This window comes from Fukomys damarensis, unplaced genomic scaffold (assembly GCF_012274545.1).
Source record: "Fukomys damarensis isolate Sample0158 unplaced genomic scaffold, DMR_v1.0_HiC HiC_scaffold_27, whole genome shotgun sequence".
NCBI lineage: Eukaryota > Metazoa > Chordata > Mammalia > Rodentia > Bathyergidae > Fukomys > Fukomys damarensis.
Window position 1 is genome coordinate 4,133,932 of NW_022900939.1, and position 12,440 is coordinate 4,146,371.

Genomic DNA, 12,440 nt, shown 5'->3' on the forward strand with positions numbered 1-12,440 from the left:
GACAAGGATCCTTGTTGAAATATATTACTGATGCCAGAGGTTAATTTGAAAACTACAGTGTTAAAATATTGAGCAACATAGATTATGGAGGACTCTACAGAAGGATTGTCCTGCTTATCAATCCTTCTGGTTGCAAGCAAAAAGTGTAATGAAAGGGAAAGTAATTCTCTCACAGATCACAAGATCCTGAATGGATTTTGTTGTAATCTAATTTAAGGCATGTGAGGTTAGACATTTTCAAAGTTAAAAATCTCTGCTTACCTTAGTGGGAAATCTGCTTTGGCTTTCTTGTTTTAATCTTAACATGTTATTATAGCGTGGATAATTGTTCTATTTTACCCTTGAGGCTCATTTTGTTGAAGTTTTCAACTAATTGAAAGTTAAACAAATTATACACAACTAGCCAAGAGGTAGTGCCTTATTATTTTCTGAATGTTTTATTAGCAAGTGTAAAAATCATTTTATTCCTCAATCCGACTGAATAAAAAATTACTCAATATCACTAAACAATGGCAATCATAAATATGTTTTTATCAGAACTTCAGTGTGAAGTATTATGCACATATTAAGTATGCAACACATCACATAAATCATGAATAAATAAAATAATGACTTTATCAATTTTTGATAATTCAACATCAGTTATCCAAGGATACTTTTCCAGGATGTAGAACTTTGTCAGGCATGCAAACATCAAATGATATAAGGTGTCCCCTGTATTGTACACTTTCTCTCAATAAGTTCGTGATTGATCATTTCTTTATATGCCCATAATAAATCTTTTAAATTAGCCAGCCTTGAAAGACTTTTTGGCATTGATTTCCAGAAGTTTGTTTGTGATGCACTTTAATGAAATTATCTTCCTGTTTACCCAGACTGGAGTTATTTAACCTCTTCTATCTCTGATATTATTATCATTATCATTATTATTATTATTTTTAGTGTTGAGACAGGGTCTTGCATTGTAGTTCAGCGTAACATTGTGCTCACTGCATCTCCCTGGCTAGTCTTGGCCTCTCAGGAATCCTCCTACTTCTGCTTCCTGAGTGCTGGGTTTGCCAATGGGCACCACAATATCCAGAATATTTGGTATTATTTTTTGTAAATAATTTTGGGAAGAAATTCTGACTAACACTTCTTCATGTTTTTTTCTGACCTATAAAGTCTTTCTTCCTGTTTGGACTTATGATTAAACATAGGTTTGACATTTTCTTTTAGTTTTAACAGTAACAAATTCTTTTCATAATTTTTGCTCAGTGTAGTTCTTTCTCAGTGTCTTCATTTTGGGGAGAACTTAGTGCAATTTCAGACTTATTTCCCAACCCCAAACTGCCATAAATAGATTTGTCTTTAAGACCTTTACTCGATACCCAGATTTTTTTTTTTTTTTTTAGACAGGGTCTCACTATGTAGTTGAGACTGACCTGGAACTCACTGTGTAGCCCAGGCTGGTCTCAAACTCACAGCGATCCTCCTGCCTCAGCCTCCCGAGTGCTGGGATCACAGGCGTGCGCCACCATGCCCACCCTTGATGCCCAGATTTTGAACACAAATGTTCTACATGCTGAATTTTAAGAACTCAAATGTTTGCCTGAACAAAAATCCCTAGAGGATCTATATATATTCAATTTTCAAGAGACTTACATTTTTGTACTACAGTTTTAGATTTAGAGTGTTCAATAAAAACAATATTAAGAAGTTTCAGAAACCAGTGGAAACAATGAACAATATAACACATAGTTTATGATTACGTAGAATGTAACAGGCATTTTCATTGAGAGAATGTTTCCATAAGAAGCAGTACTGAATAAGAAACAGAGCATGTTGGAGAAGTGACACTTAATTGATATCTAAAATTTGAGGGTTAATCAGGGCAAATAAATAGAAAATAATCTAGTTTTCTATGTGTTATAATGAGGTTCTCCATGGAGCCCATAAATGTATTCATATGGATTAGCAGTGTTTTCAAGTAACATTGCCTTTGTTCTACTTTTTTAGACCAGCATTCTAAATGTAACACTACAGACGAGTTTCACATGGATTCCTAACAACCCTGTGGAAGGCATTTTTTACCTCTTTGTTCCGGAAGCTGTAGATTAAAGGGTTTAGCATGGGGATCACTAACGTGTAAAAGACAGAAGTCAGTTTATCAGTTTCAAAGGAGTGAGCGGATTTGGGCTGCACGTACATGAACAGCAGAGTCCCGTAGAAGACCACCACCACTGTCAGGTGGGAAGCACAGGTGGAGAAAGCTTTCCTCCTTCCCTCTGCAGACTTCATCCGACAAATTGCTGAGAGGATCAGCACATAGGACAGAAGAACAATGAGGAGGGAGGAGATCAAATTGAACGCTGAAAATAAGATGATCAGTAATTCTATATCTCGTGCATTTGAACACAACATAAGTAACACAGGAACATTATCACAGTAGAAGTGACCCACGTGAGAGCTACAGAAAGTCAATAGAAAAATCTTACTAGTGATCATCAGAGCCTGCATGGTACAGTAGAGGTAGGGAATGCCCACCAGCACATGGCAACGTCTCTGGGACATGATGACGCTGTAGAGCAGAGGGTTGCAGATGGCCACGTAGCGGTCATAGGCCATGGCTGACAAGACGAAAAGTTCACTGATAATAAACGTGATGAAGAAAGCCATCTGTACGGCACAAGCATGATAGGAAATGGTATTTTGACCCATAACAAAATTCACCAGCATTTTGGGATAAATGGTGGTGGCATCTCCAAGGTCAATGTAAGCCAGGTGTCTGATAAAAAAATACATTGGTGTGCATAAGTGGGAATCCAGCTTGGACAGAATGATCATGCCCAGGTTGCCTGTAACTGTAATCATGTAGATGATGAGGAAAATCCAGGCAAGGGGGAGCTGCAGCTCAGGCAGGCTGGAGACTGCACTCAGAATGAGGTCAGTGGGCACCGTTAGATTCTGTCTCCCCATGATATCCGGATATCTCTCTGGGGAGGAAACCAAGAGATGTTGTGTCTTTTATCTAGAATCGTAAAGCAATTATGATAGTCTTTCACAGACTGGAAATATTTATTCTAGAAAGCAATGGAATACTAATTTGATATTCTAATTCTAAAAGTTAAATAAAGAATGTAAATTTTCTTTACATGAGATATCCATGTGAAATGTATGCACTGGTTTGCCAGATTAAATTCTTAAGAGTCAATGATATCTGTAACAATATTAACAAAACCATATTTGTGTTAATATAAAATATTAGGCTTCATTTCCTCTACACAACTGAATCAGAGGTTTTCCATAATATACTAGGGGTTTAGAAAAATAGAATAAATGTTGAAATAAATCATATCTATCACACTAAGACACTTTGCTATGAATAAGACTTACAGCATTTCCTGTTACTTCACACACACACACACACACACACACACACACATACCCTGCCACCGCCTGCTATGCAGTGGAAAAGCGATAGCCTAAAAAGAGTACAGCAGCTGTCATCCACCTGACTCGTTGTGTCTGCCAACATCCAGCCATGGGCCCTTGTCCAATGCCCATACGATGGTGAGTGGTGAACACTCTGAGTCCATTCAAAACATCAAGGCAGCCACGATAGTGCAAAGATAATCACAAAATAGAATTTCCAGAGCTGCTTCAGAAAGCAGCAGGAAAATAAAGGGACGATTATGTGCCACAGGAGGAAGAGAGTTTCGAGAGGATTAAGGCCAATACGACTTCTATTCTTTAAAAGTATTATCTTTTGAAGTACTGTACCTTTCAATGGCGCCTTCTACTTCCGACCTGATCTCGCAGTGGCAATAGGGTTTCAGTCTTCTGAAAAGTCATGTGGACCTTTACCAGTGGATTCACAAAGCGATGCACCCTTGTTAAAGTTTCAAAAATAAGACACATAGACTACAGTCAGCTAAGCATGACATTCTGAGTTCCACTCCCTCATGCTGTAAGTGAAGCCATGTGTATCAATAACTACAGACAACTGTAGCATCGATGCAAGAGAGATGTGGGTTAATGTTATTTTAATTAGGGATTAGTAGGCACATTTCAGCACACAAGATGTGGACCTGTTCTAGCGAACGTGAGTGGTTTATGCTGACATACACGTATTTTAGTGTTTACGTTTGTACCCTTTAATTTTGAAAATAACACTAGTAAGAGCACAATTTGTATTTAATTTAAATTATGTGAGCAGTTTCATAATACCCATGGAGGCTCATAAATGCATTCTGCAGTATTAACATTGAGTAAAGCACGACATCGTAATATTCAGATATTACAACAATATGTGCTACCCTCATTTAATAAAATTAATTTGGGAATTAAGTAAAAGAAAGGACAACTGATGAAAAGTGGGGACTCCTTTAGCCTAACCTCTTGAGTTCCTTTCCAGTGACATTCATTATCAGCTCAGTGAAAACCTGGAACTGTGTCAATATGATTTTTTGTTGAAGAAGAAATGGGAAGTCACAGTTCTGTTAAACGAATGTTGTTTATCAGGACATCGATGTCCCCTGCACAGACACCAGGCATCAGGTACTTAGAGCCCAGCACAAAGTGGTCAGGCACAGCTCAGAGCAGTAGCACAGCAGACCCCAGAGAGCAGGAGTTCTGAGGATCTGCTTACAGTGCTTTGTGAGTCAGAAAGTGGGGCCGGGCACAGGGCGATCCTGGAGGTTGCTGAAAGCTGGTGTCCCTTCTCCCAGTGCAGTGGTCTGCGACTGTTTCATGTGAGTCCCACACCTCTGCCAGACCTCTTCCTCCCATTCTTGAGCCAGAATCTGTTTCCTTCTGAAAATTTAGTTCTGAATTTATAGGTTTGCACTATCTAGTATTTTAGGGTTTTACTGTGGAATAGGAGATGCAGTTGATTAAACAGAAGGACCCAGAAGTGCAGCGCTAACCTTAGGACTGTAAAGTTCTTAAATATTTCCAAGAATTCTAGACCTTTCTTTTCCTACCTCTGTCCTATTTCTAGTGTTCATTTCACATCATGTGCAGATGTCTACATTCCCTCACCCTACCCAGCTTGTCTGTATGGAAAAAATACTTCCGAGTTCTTTAGAATATCTCACTGTACATATGGTAAATATCTCCATTTCCAGAGTAGAAAAAGTACGCATAGGGACTGCTTTCCAACCTTTATAGGTGCTCATTTTAATTGGCAATGATTGATGATTCAGGGGTTTCTTTACACCCTCATGTCTCTTAAAAAATCCTTGTATTTATTTCTATATATGTAAATATTCATTATTCAGCCTGAAAAAAGAATAAGAAGCAAGCAACACTTCAGGAAAAAGAATCCAAGACTAAAATATCTGAACATTTTGGAATATGCCATTCTAAAGAACAATTTGCAATTTATGAAATATTTCCATGGACCTCGTACCATAAAATATTTTCTAACACACATCTAGCTTATATGTATATTGAAATGATATGTAATTAAAAAATAATGAATGAAGTAAGTAGAAACACATATATTTGAAAGTTAAATTAAACCAAATGTCTTGCATTTTATCTGGAAACCCAAACCTCAGTCTATTCTACGTGCTGAGTTTCGTGAACACTTAATACTTTTTCTGGCTCTCTTATGACTTCCATTATCTAAGCGCTACTTTGAAATCTCGCCCTTCCAAATGATTATATGTATTTCTTCAATTCAATGCTTTTTATACCTAAAAAGAAAAAAATACTTTCCCAATAGACAGCCATTCACAGAGTAGATATTGAGAAGGACATGTGAAAACACCATCTGGGGAAGTTTGAAAAGTAATTGTTCCTTGGCAGTATAGTGGACTTTTAGCACTTTGTGGCCTCTTCAGCGAAGGAGTAAAAATATTCATCTACCATTACTGTTACGGGCTGGTTTTATTTTATTCTTGGATGGTAATATTCTATCCTTATGGCACTATTGCCACCAAATTGGCTTTACCATCTTGGCTTTAGGGGTATAGAAGACAATGGATTTCCATCTCTGTTGCTGTAATATGTTAAAAATTATATGCTGGTAGAATTTAATTTAATTGTTTCAGATAGAAAACATTTTTTGACTTTGTATTTTGAAGGTGTTTGGACTAAACGAACAATAAACTACTGTTGTCTGCAGCAAAAAATAAACAAACAAAACAAACAACAACAACAACAACCCATCAGCTGTCATTGACCATGAGCATCTACAGTCAAATCCACAGGTTAGGGGGACTTACAACTCCTGGGTGAGCAGGGGAAGTCAAGGCAATGCCTACCCACCTTGAGAGAAGAACCAGATTTCTTTCTCCGTAAGTTTCCCTGTAAGTTTCTGATTGCTTAAGGAGGATTTAAGGCCCCCACCATATGTGTGATGTTCCCTGGGGAAAGAGCACTTAATTTCTTCAGTTCGTTCTGCTTAAATCATCAGAGAGACTTAAAATTTGCTCTGGTGACATCTCCGTATGTTCCCCCATGAGAAGTGTCAGGGAGACTCAAGGAAAGCAACAAACAACGTACACGATCAGAGCAGTTCCATGGAGACTTCAGAGATTTCAAGGCTCTTCACCCACTTACAGAGAGTCCAACAGCGGAGCAACAATGGAGAAACGTTCACCGCACTGGGCCCCTGCCACCCGGGGCTGTCCCAGTATCTCCAAGACATTTTCCGGATGTCATCCTCCTCACTTAGAATTCTTCTTCTCTTTTGATGTGGCTCTGGGCCCAATGCCCAACCCCTGAGGATAAAAACGACGAAACAGTAATGTAGAGTTCAAGAGGGCGCGTGAGACATGCCTCTAGTGGACACTCTGAACGATCGCCGGGTTGACCCACTTTTATTAGAAAGCCAAAAGCACTGCAGGAGGGCGTCGGGCGCCACTCATGGGACAGTGACTGCCAGTAGATGTCAGTCAGGTGTAACTAATGACAAATGGGGAGCAGGATGAATGGTAGCAGGTCCTTCCCTCTCCCTGGACGCCTCCCTGTTGTTCTCAGCAGAAGTTATCTGGCCCTAGGAGTGTTGTCCTTATTAGTTTTCCCACATGCAGCCAGAAATCCTGTGCTTGTTTTGCTTATTAACTTTTCTCTTCCTGAAGCAAGTTAATTACTGAAGCTTTTGATTTTATGGGACCTAAGTCAGGTGGCCTGGGCCTCTACATTCTTTTTTTTTTTGTAACTTTTTATTAAATTTATTGGTACATTTTAGGTATAGAATACAGTTACATTCATCATTGGGATCTTGTACCTTTACCTGACTTACCTTGGTTCTTATTTTTCCCCCATTCCCCTGCCCTCCCTTCTCCCCCTCCACCCTTCCCGGTTTGCAAAGACAATTTTCCATGTTTTTCCTTTTCACATATTTTTTTCCCTTGTTACATTTCCCCTACCTCTCCCTCTTCCCCTACTCCTTTCGACTTTTCCTTCCTATTACACAGTATCAGTTCTTCCTAATTTACAGTTTTAGTTTTTCACACCAGAGAAACTATTTGGTATTTACACATGTGTAATTTATTAATTTCACTTACGAGGATGGCCTCAATGTGAATCAACTCCATTTTATTAAAAAAAACACACACACAACTTTTTTATCCCAGTTGATGGGCAATTGGGATGTTTCCAAATTTTAGCTATTACAAACTGTACTGCTATAAACATGGGAGAGCATATATTGCTGTGTTATTATGGTTTTAATTCTTTTGGGAAGATGCCCAGCAGGGAAAGAGCTGGGTCCAATGGGATTTCTAATTCTAGTTGTCGGAGGTATTCCCATACTGATTTACACAGTGATTGCACCAGTCTGCACTCCCACCAACCATGGAGAAGGGTTCCTCTCTCCCCACAGCCCTGCCAGCGTTTGTTATTGGTTGAATTTTTGGTAGCAGCCATTCTTAGTGGGGTGAGGTGGAATCTTAGTGTTGTTTTCATTTGCATCTCTCAAATGACCAGAGAGGCTGAACATTTTTTCACATGTTTATTTGTGGTTTTAACTTCTTTTTCTGAGAAATGTATGGTCATTTCTGTTGTCCATTTTTGAATTGGCTGTTTATATTTTGGGGGTCTGATCTTTTTTAGTTCTATGTTATTCTACATAGTAGACCTTTGTTTGACAAACAGCTGGTGAAAAATTTTTCCTCACATTGTGAGTTGTCTCTGTCTCTTAGCTATTCTGGTGATTTCTCTGGAAGTGCAGAAGCTTTTTAAAAAGATGAAATCCCACTTGTTGATTCTTTGTGGTACTTCCAGTGCTACTGAGGATTTGTTCATAAAGATTTTTCCTATGCCAATATCTTCAAGAATTCTACCTAACTTATCTTCCAGCAAGTTTAGTGTTTCTGTTTCAATATTTATATTTTTAATCCACTTGAATTTTAGTTTAGTGTATGGTGAAAGATAAGGGTCTCATTTTAATCTTTGCTTTTGCAGTATAGTTTCAAGTTGGGGACTGTGATACCCCTTGCCATGCCACCATTGCCTAGAATTGCTTTTGCTGTGCTAGGTCTCTTCTGATTCCAAATGAATTTTTGGATTGTTTTCTCCATTTCTGTGAAATAAACTGTTTGGATTGATTTGTGAATGGAGGCCATTGACATTGATAGTTATAACTGATATGTATTGACTTATCATTGTCATGTAATTTTCCTGTTGTTAGTTCTTGTTTATTTTTCTCCCTCTCCCTTTAAATTCTTGCCTATTGGATTTTCTCTGTTGGGCCTCGTGGAGTTGTGACCTTCATTGTCTTTTTCTAGGATATTTTAAAAAACTGTTTGGAGTGCTGGTTTGGTATTCAAAAATTTCTCAGGTGTTCTTTGCTATGAAAGTACCTTATTTCTCCATCAATTTAGAAAGATGACTTTTCAGGATACACCAGTCAAGATTGGAGGCTGTTTTCTTTTTCTTTTTCCTTTTTAGCTTGAAATAGCTCACTCCAGTGTCTCCTCTACATCCTTTATATTTCACAGTAAAGCATGGAGTAAGCACTGAATTAAAATATTTCATTTAACTCAGGCATATGAGATAGTTTAAAAATATACAAAGCTTTTCTTGAAGTCACACGAACATTAACAGAAACATGTGAAATTAATGTTTAATATCTAAATGAATGAGAGGCATATTGAGTCCTTTCTTTACACAAAAGCACCACATTTTTGATGAGGCAGTGCTTTACTGCAGTGTCTACTCAGTGATTTTATTTCTTGGGCTGGGATCCCAACACCATCGAATCATATTTTGTGCAATCACATCGTTAGTACAATGTACTAAATACCATGTCCCTCATACCTCATACTGAGACATGCACTCTTCCTTTCATAAGTAGAAAAATCAGGAGCATTTCTACATGAGACATGGACTGTTAATGAACCAAATAATCAGGTTTGATTCAAATAAAATTTCATGTTTACTCAATACCTCTATTTAGATATGGATTATTTTCTTTTTTGTACTGTAATTGCAGTTACTCATCCCATAGCTCTGATGTTATTATTTTTCTTCTGCAGTATCTTCCCATAAAGCTCAGGCAGACTGTGCCCTGACTGAGTAGCCCTGGTTGACTAAGAGCTCTCACTGTTCTCCTCTCTCAACCTCCTGAGTGCTAGAGGTGCAGATGTCCCCACCACACTCAATATGTGGCATGACTTTTTTTTGTTTTGTTTTTTTGAGACAGAGTCTCACTATGGAGTTGAGACTGACCTGGAACTCACTATGTAGCCCTGGCTGGTCTTGAACTCATAGCAATTCTCCTGCCTCAGCCTCCCGAGTGCTGGGATTATAGGCATGTGCCACCATGTCCGGCTTGGTATGAATTTTTAAACAATTGTTTTCAGAAAGAATTTCTGTAGTTTATTCCCCAATTGGACCTACAATTTATATATATTGCATATGTTGTTTTTGTTCTACTGAACAAAAACTGAGATTATATTAATAATTTTCGTCAATGTTTTGTTTCTGAAGGGATTCGGTTAGGGGAAACTCTAGTGTGATTTGTGAATATGTCATCTGCACATTTTCTATGTACAATCCAAAGTTTTAGGGATTCAATACATATTTACAATTAATGTTGTATTGTCATTTCCAGGAGCCCTATTAGATTTTTGCATCTTGAATTAGTTTCCATAACAAATCATGTTTCTGCTAAACCTTTCAGCTATAAAACACATTTATAGGTTTTACCTTAAAAACTTCCTGCTTTTTCTATGACCAATTTCATTTCAGGATTTAGTTATTTCCTGAATAGTATTCAAATTGATGGATCCTTTTTGGGCTTTTATTTGTGATTATGTGGTGAATGTTGTGTATTTTATGTTAATGGGTGTTCATATTGTTTTGATTTATTTTCTGAAGAAGGATTTAATCCTACAGAGGACAAGTTCATGCAATTGGAGACTTTTTCTCCTAGGCTCAAAATCGCTCTTAGTACCTCTGTCTCTAAGATCACTACTAATACTCCAGATAGTGAAATAAAATGCTTTACATGCTGGGTTTTTGTTTTTGTTTTTTTTTTTGGTGCTGGGAGGTGAACTCGGGACCTTGTGCTTGTGAAGCAGGCAGCGGCAACACTAAGCTAAATTCCTGGCCTTTGTATTCTGGTTTTTAAGAACTCAGATGTTTTTATGTACAAACATTTACACACTATCCATATATATATGCTGCATACATGCAAGAAACTCACTGTTTGAGCTGTAGCTTGAGATTCAGTACATACAGAAAAAGAAGATACAGAAGAAACATGTCAAACACCAAACCACAACTCCCGATGCAAATGAAACACATAGTTTACTGATGTTCAATATAATACCTACTTTTGTTTGAGGAATAAAAGTTTCTAAAGCAGAAATATTGAGGAAAATCCAGGGAATGTTGGAGAAGAAGTGACATTTCATGGATATTTAAAGTGTGAGGGTAAATGGGATATAATATCTGTCTATCTACCTACCTATCTATATATATACGGGTATATGAGAGGGACTTTCGCCTGTGCAGCTAAAAATACATTCCTGCCATGTATGCTGCCAAGTGACAATGCCTTTAAGTTTTATTTTGTCAAATGACATTTCCTTTCTAAAAAATCCTAGTTTACTTGGCTAACATTCTATAAGAAACACTAAATACAAACTCTAAACTTCCAGAAGACCCTGTAGAAGGCATTTTTTACTTCTTTATTCCTAATGCTATAGATCTGTGGATTTAGCAAGGGCACAACTAGCGTGTAGAACACAGAGGACAGCATATCAATTGCAGAGGGCTGAGCAGATTTTGGCTGCACGTACATGAAGAAAATAGTCCCATAGAAGAGCACCACCACAGTCAGGTGAGAAGCGCATGTAGAGAAAGCCTTTGTCCGTCCTTCTGCAGAACGCATTCGACATATGGCTAAGACAATCATAAGATAGGATAATAGTACTACGAGAAGTGTGGATGTCACATTGAATATTGCAAATCTGTTGATCAATGATGCTATATCAGGTCCATTTGAACACAGCATAAATGAAACAGAAATACTATCGCAGTAGAAATGACTGAGAAGATTAGTACAGAAAGTCGAAGTAAAAGTTTTACTAGGAAAGAGCAGAGCCTGAAAGACACCATACAGGTAGGGAATGCCCACCAGCACATGACAACGTCTCTGGGACATGATGACGCTGTAGAGCAGAGGGTTGCAGATGGCCACATAGCGGTCATAGGCCATGACGGGCAAGATGAAAAGTTCACTGACAATGAATGCGATGAAGAAGGCCAACTGAGCAGCGCAAGCATGATAGGAAATGGTATTTTCACCTGTAGCAAAATTTAGCAACATTTTGGGATAAATGGCCGTGGCATCCCCCAGATCCATGTAAGCCAGGTGTCTGATAAAAAAATACATTGGTGTGTGTAAGTGGGAATCCAGCTTGGTCAGAATGATCATGCCCAGGTTGCCCACCACTGTGAGACCATAGATGACGAGGAAGATAAAAAAGAGTGGGAGCTGCAGCTCAGGCAGGCTGGAGATCGCTCTCAGAATGACGGTGGCTGGCACTGTCAGATTCCGTCTGCCCATGACGTCCAGATACCTCTTCTGGGATAGAAGAAGATGAAGGTGTGACTTCTATTCACAATGGTCAAATAAATTCTCATGTTTATGCTGGAAAGAAATATTTACTCTATCTGACCATGGAATATTAGCATCATTTTCTATTCTAATAATCTGGAGTCTGATTTTCTTTCACTACATGAAATATTCATGTGATATAATGAATAGATACAATTTTTTAAGAGATTCAGTAATATTTTAACATGTCTCTAATTAACAGTACCATAGGTACGGTAACATTAGGCTTTCTTTCATCGCCATGATGGAACCAATTTTTTTTTCTATATATACATATGTAGATGGAAAAATAGAATGAAATTTGAAGTAAAATGCATCTATTATAATAAGACACATCATCATTAATCAACCTCAAAACATATCGTTGGTTCAAACACAT

At 38.0% G+C, this 12,440-nt stretch overlaps 2 protein-coding genes across 2 annotated transcripts; both read right to left on the minus strand.

Moving 5' to 3' along the window:
- Positions 1-2,019: 2,019 nt before the first annotated feature.
- On the minus strand, positions 2,020-2,958 carry LOC104851246 (olfactory receptor 8K5). The gene has a single exon (XM_010608420.1). It carries the CDS (start codon positions 2,956-2,958, stop codon positions 2,020-2,022), a length of 939 nt encoding a protein of 312 aa, XP_010606722.1.
- An 8,116-nt stretch (positions 2,959-11,074) lies between these two features.
- LOC104851247 (olfactory receptor 8K5) lies at positions 11,075-12,010 on the minus strand. The gene has a single exon (XM_010608421.1). It carries the CDS (start codon positions 12,008-12,010, stop codon positions 11,075-11,077), a length of 936 nt encoding a protein of 311 aa, XP_010606723.1.
- Positions 12,011-12,440: the final 430 nt, after the last annotated feature.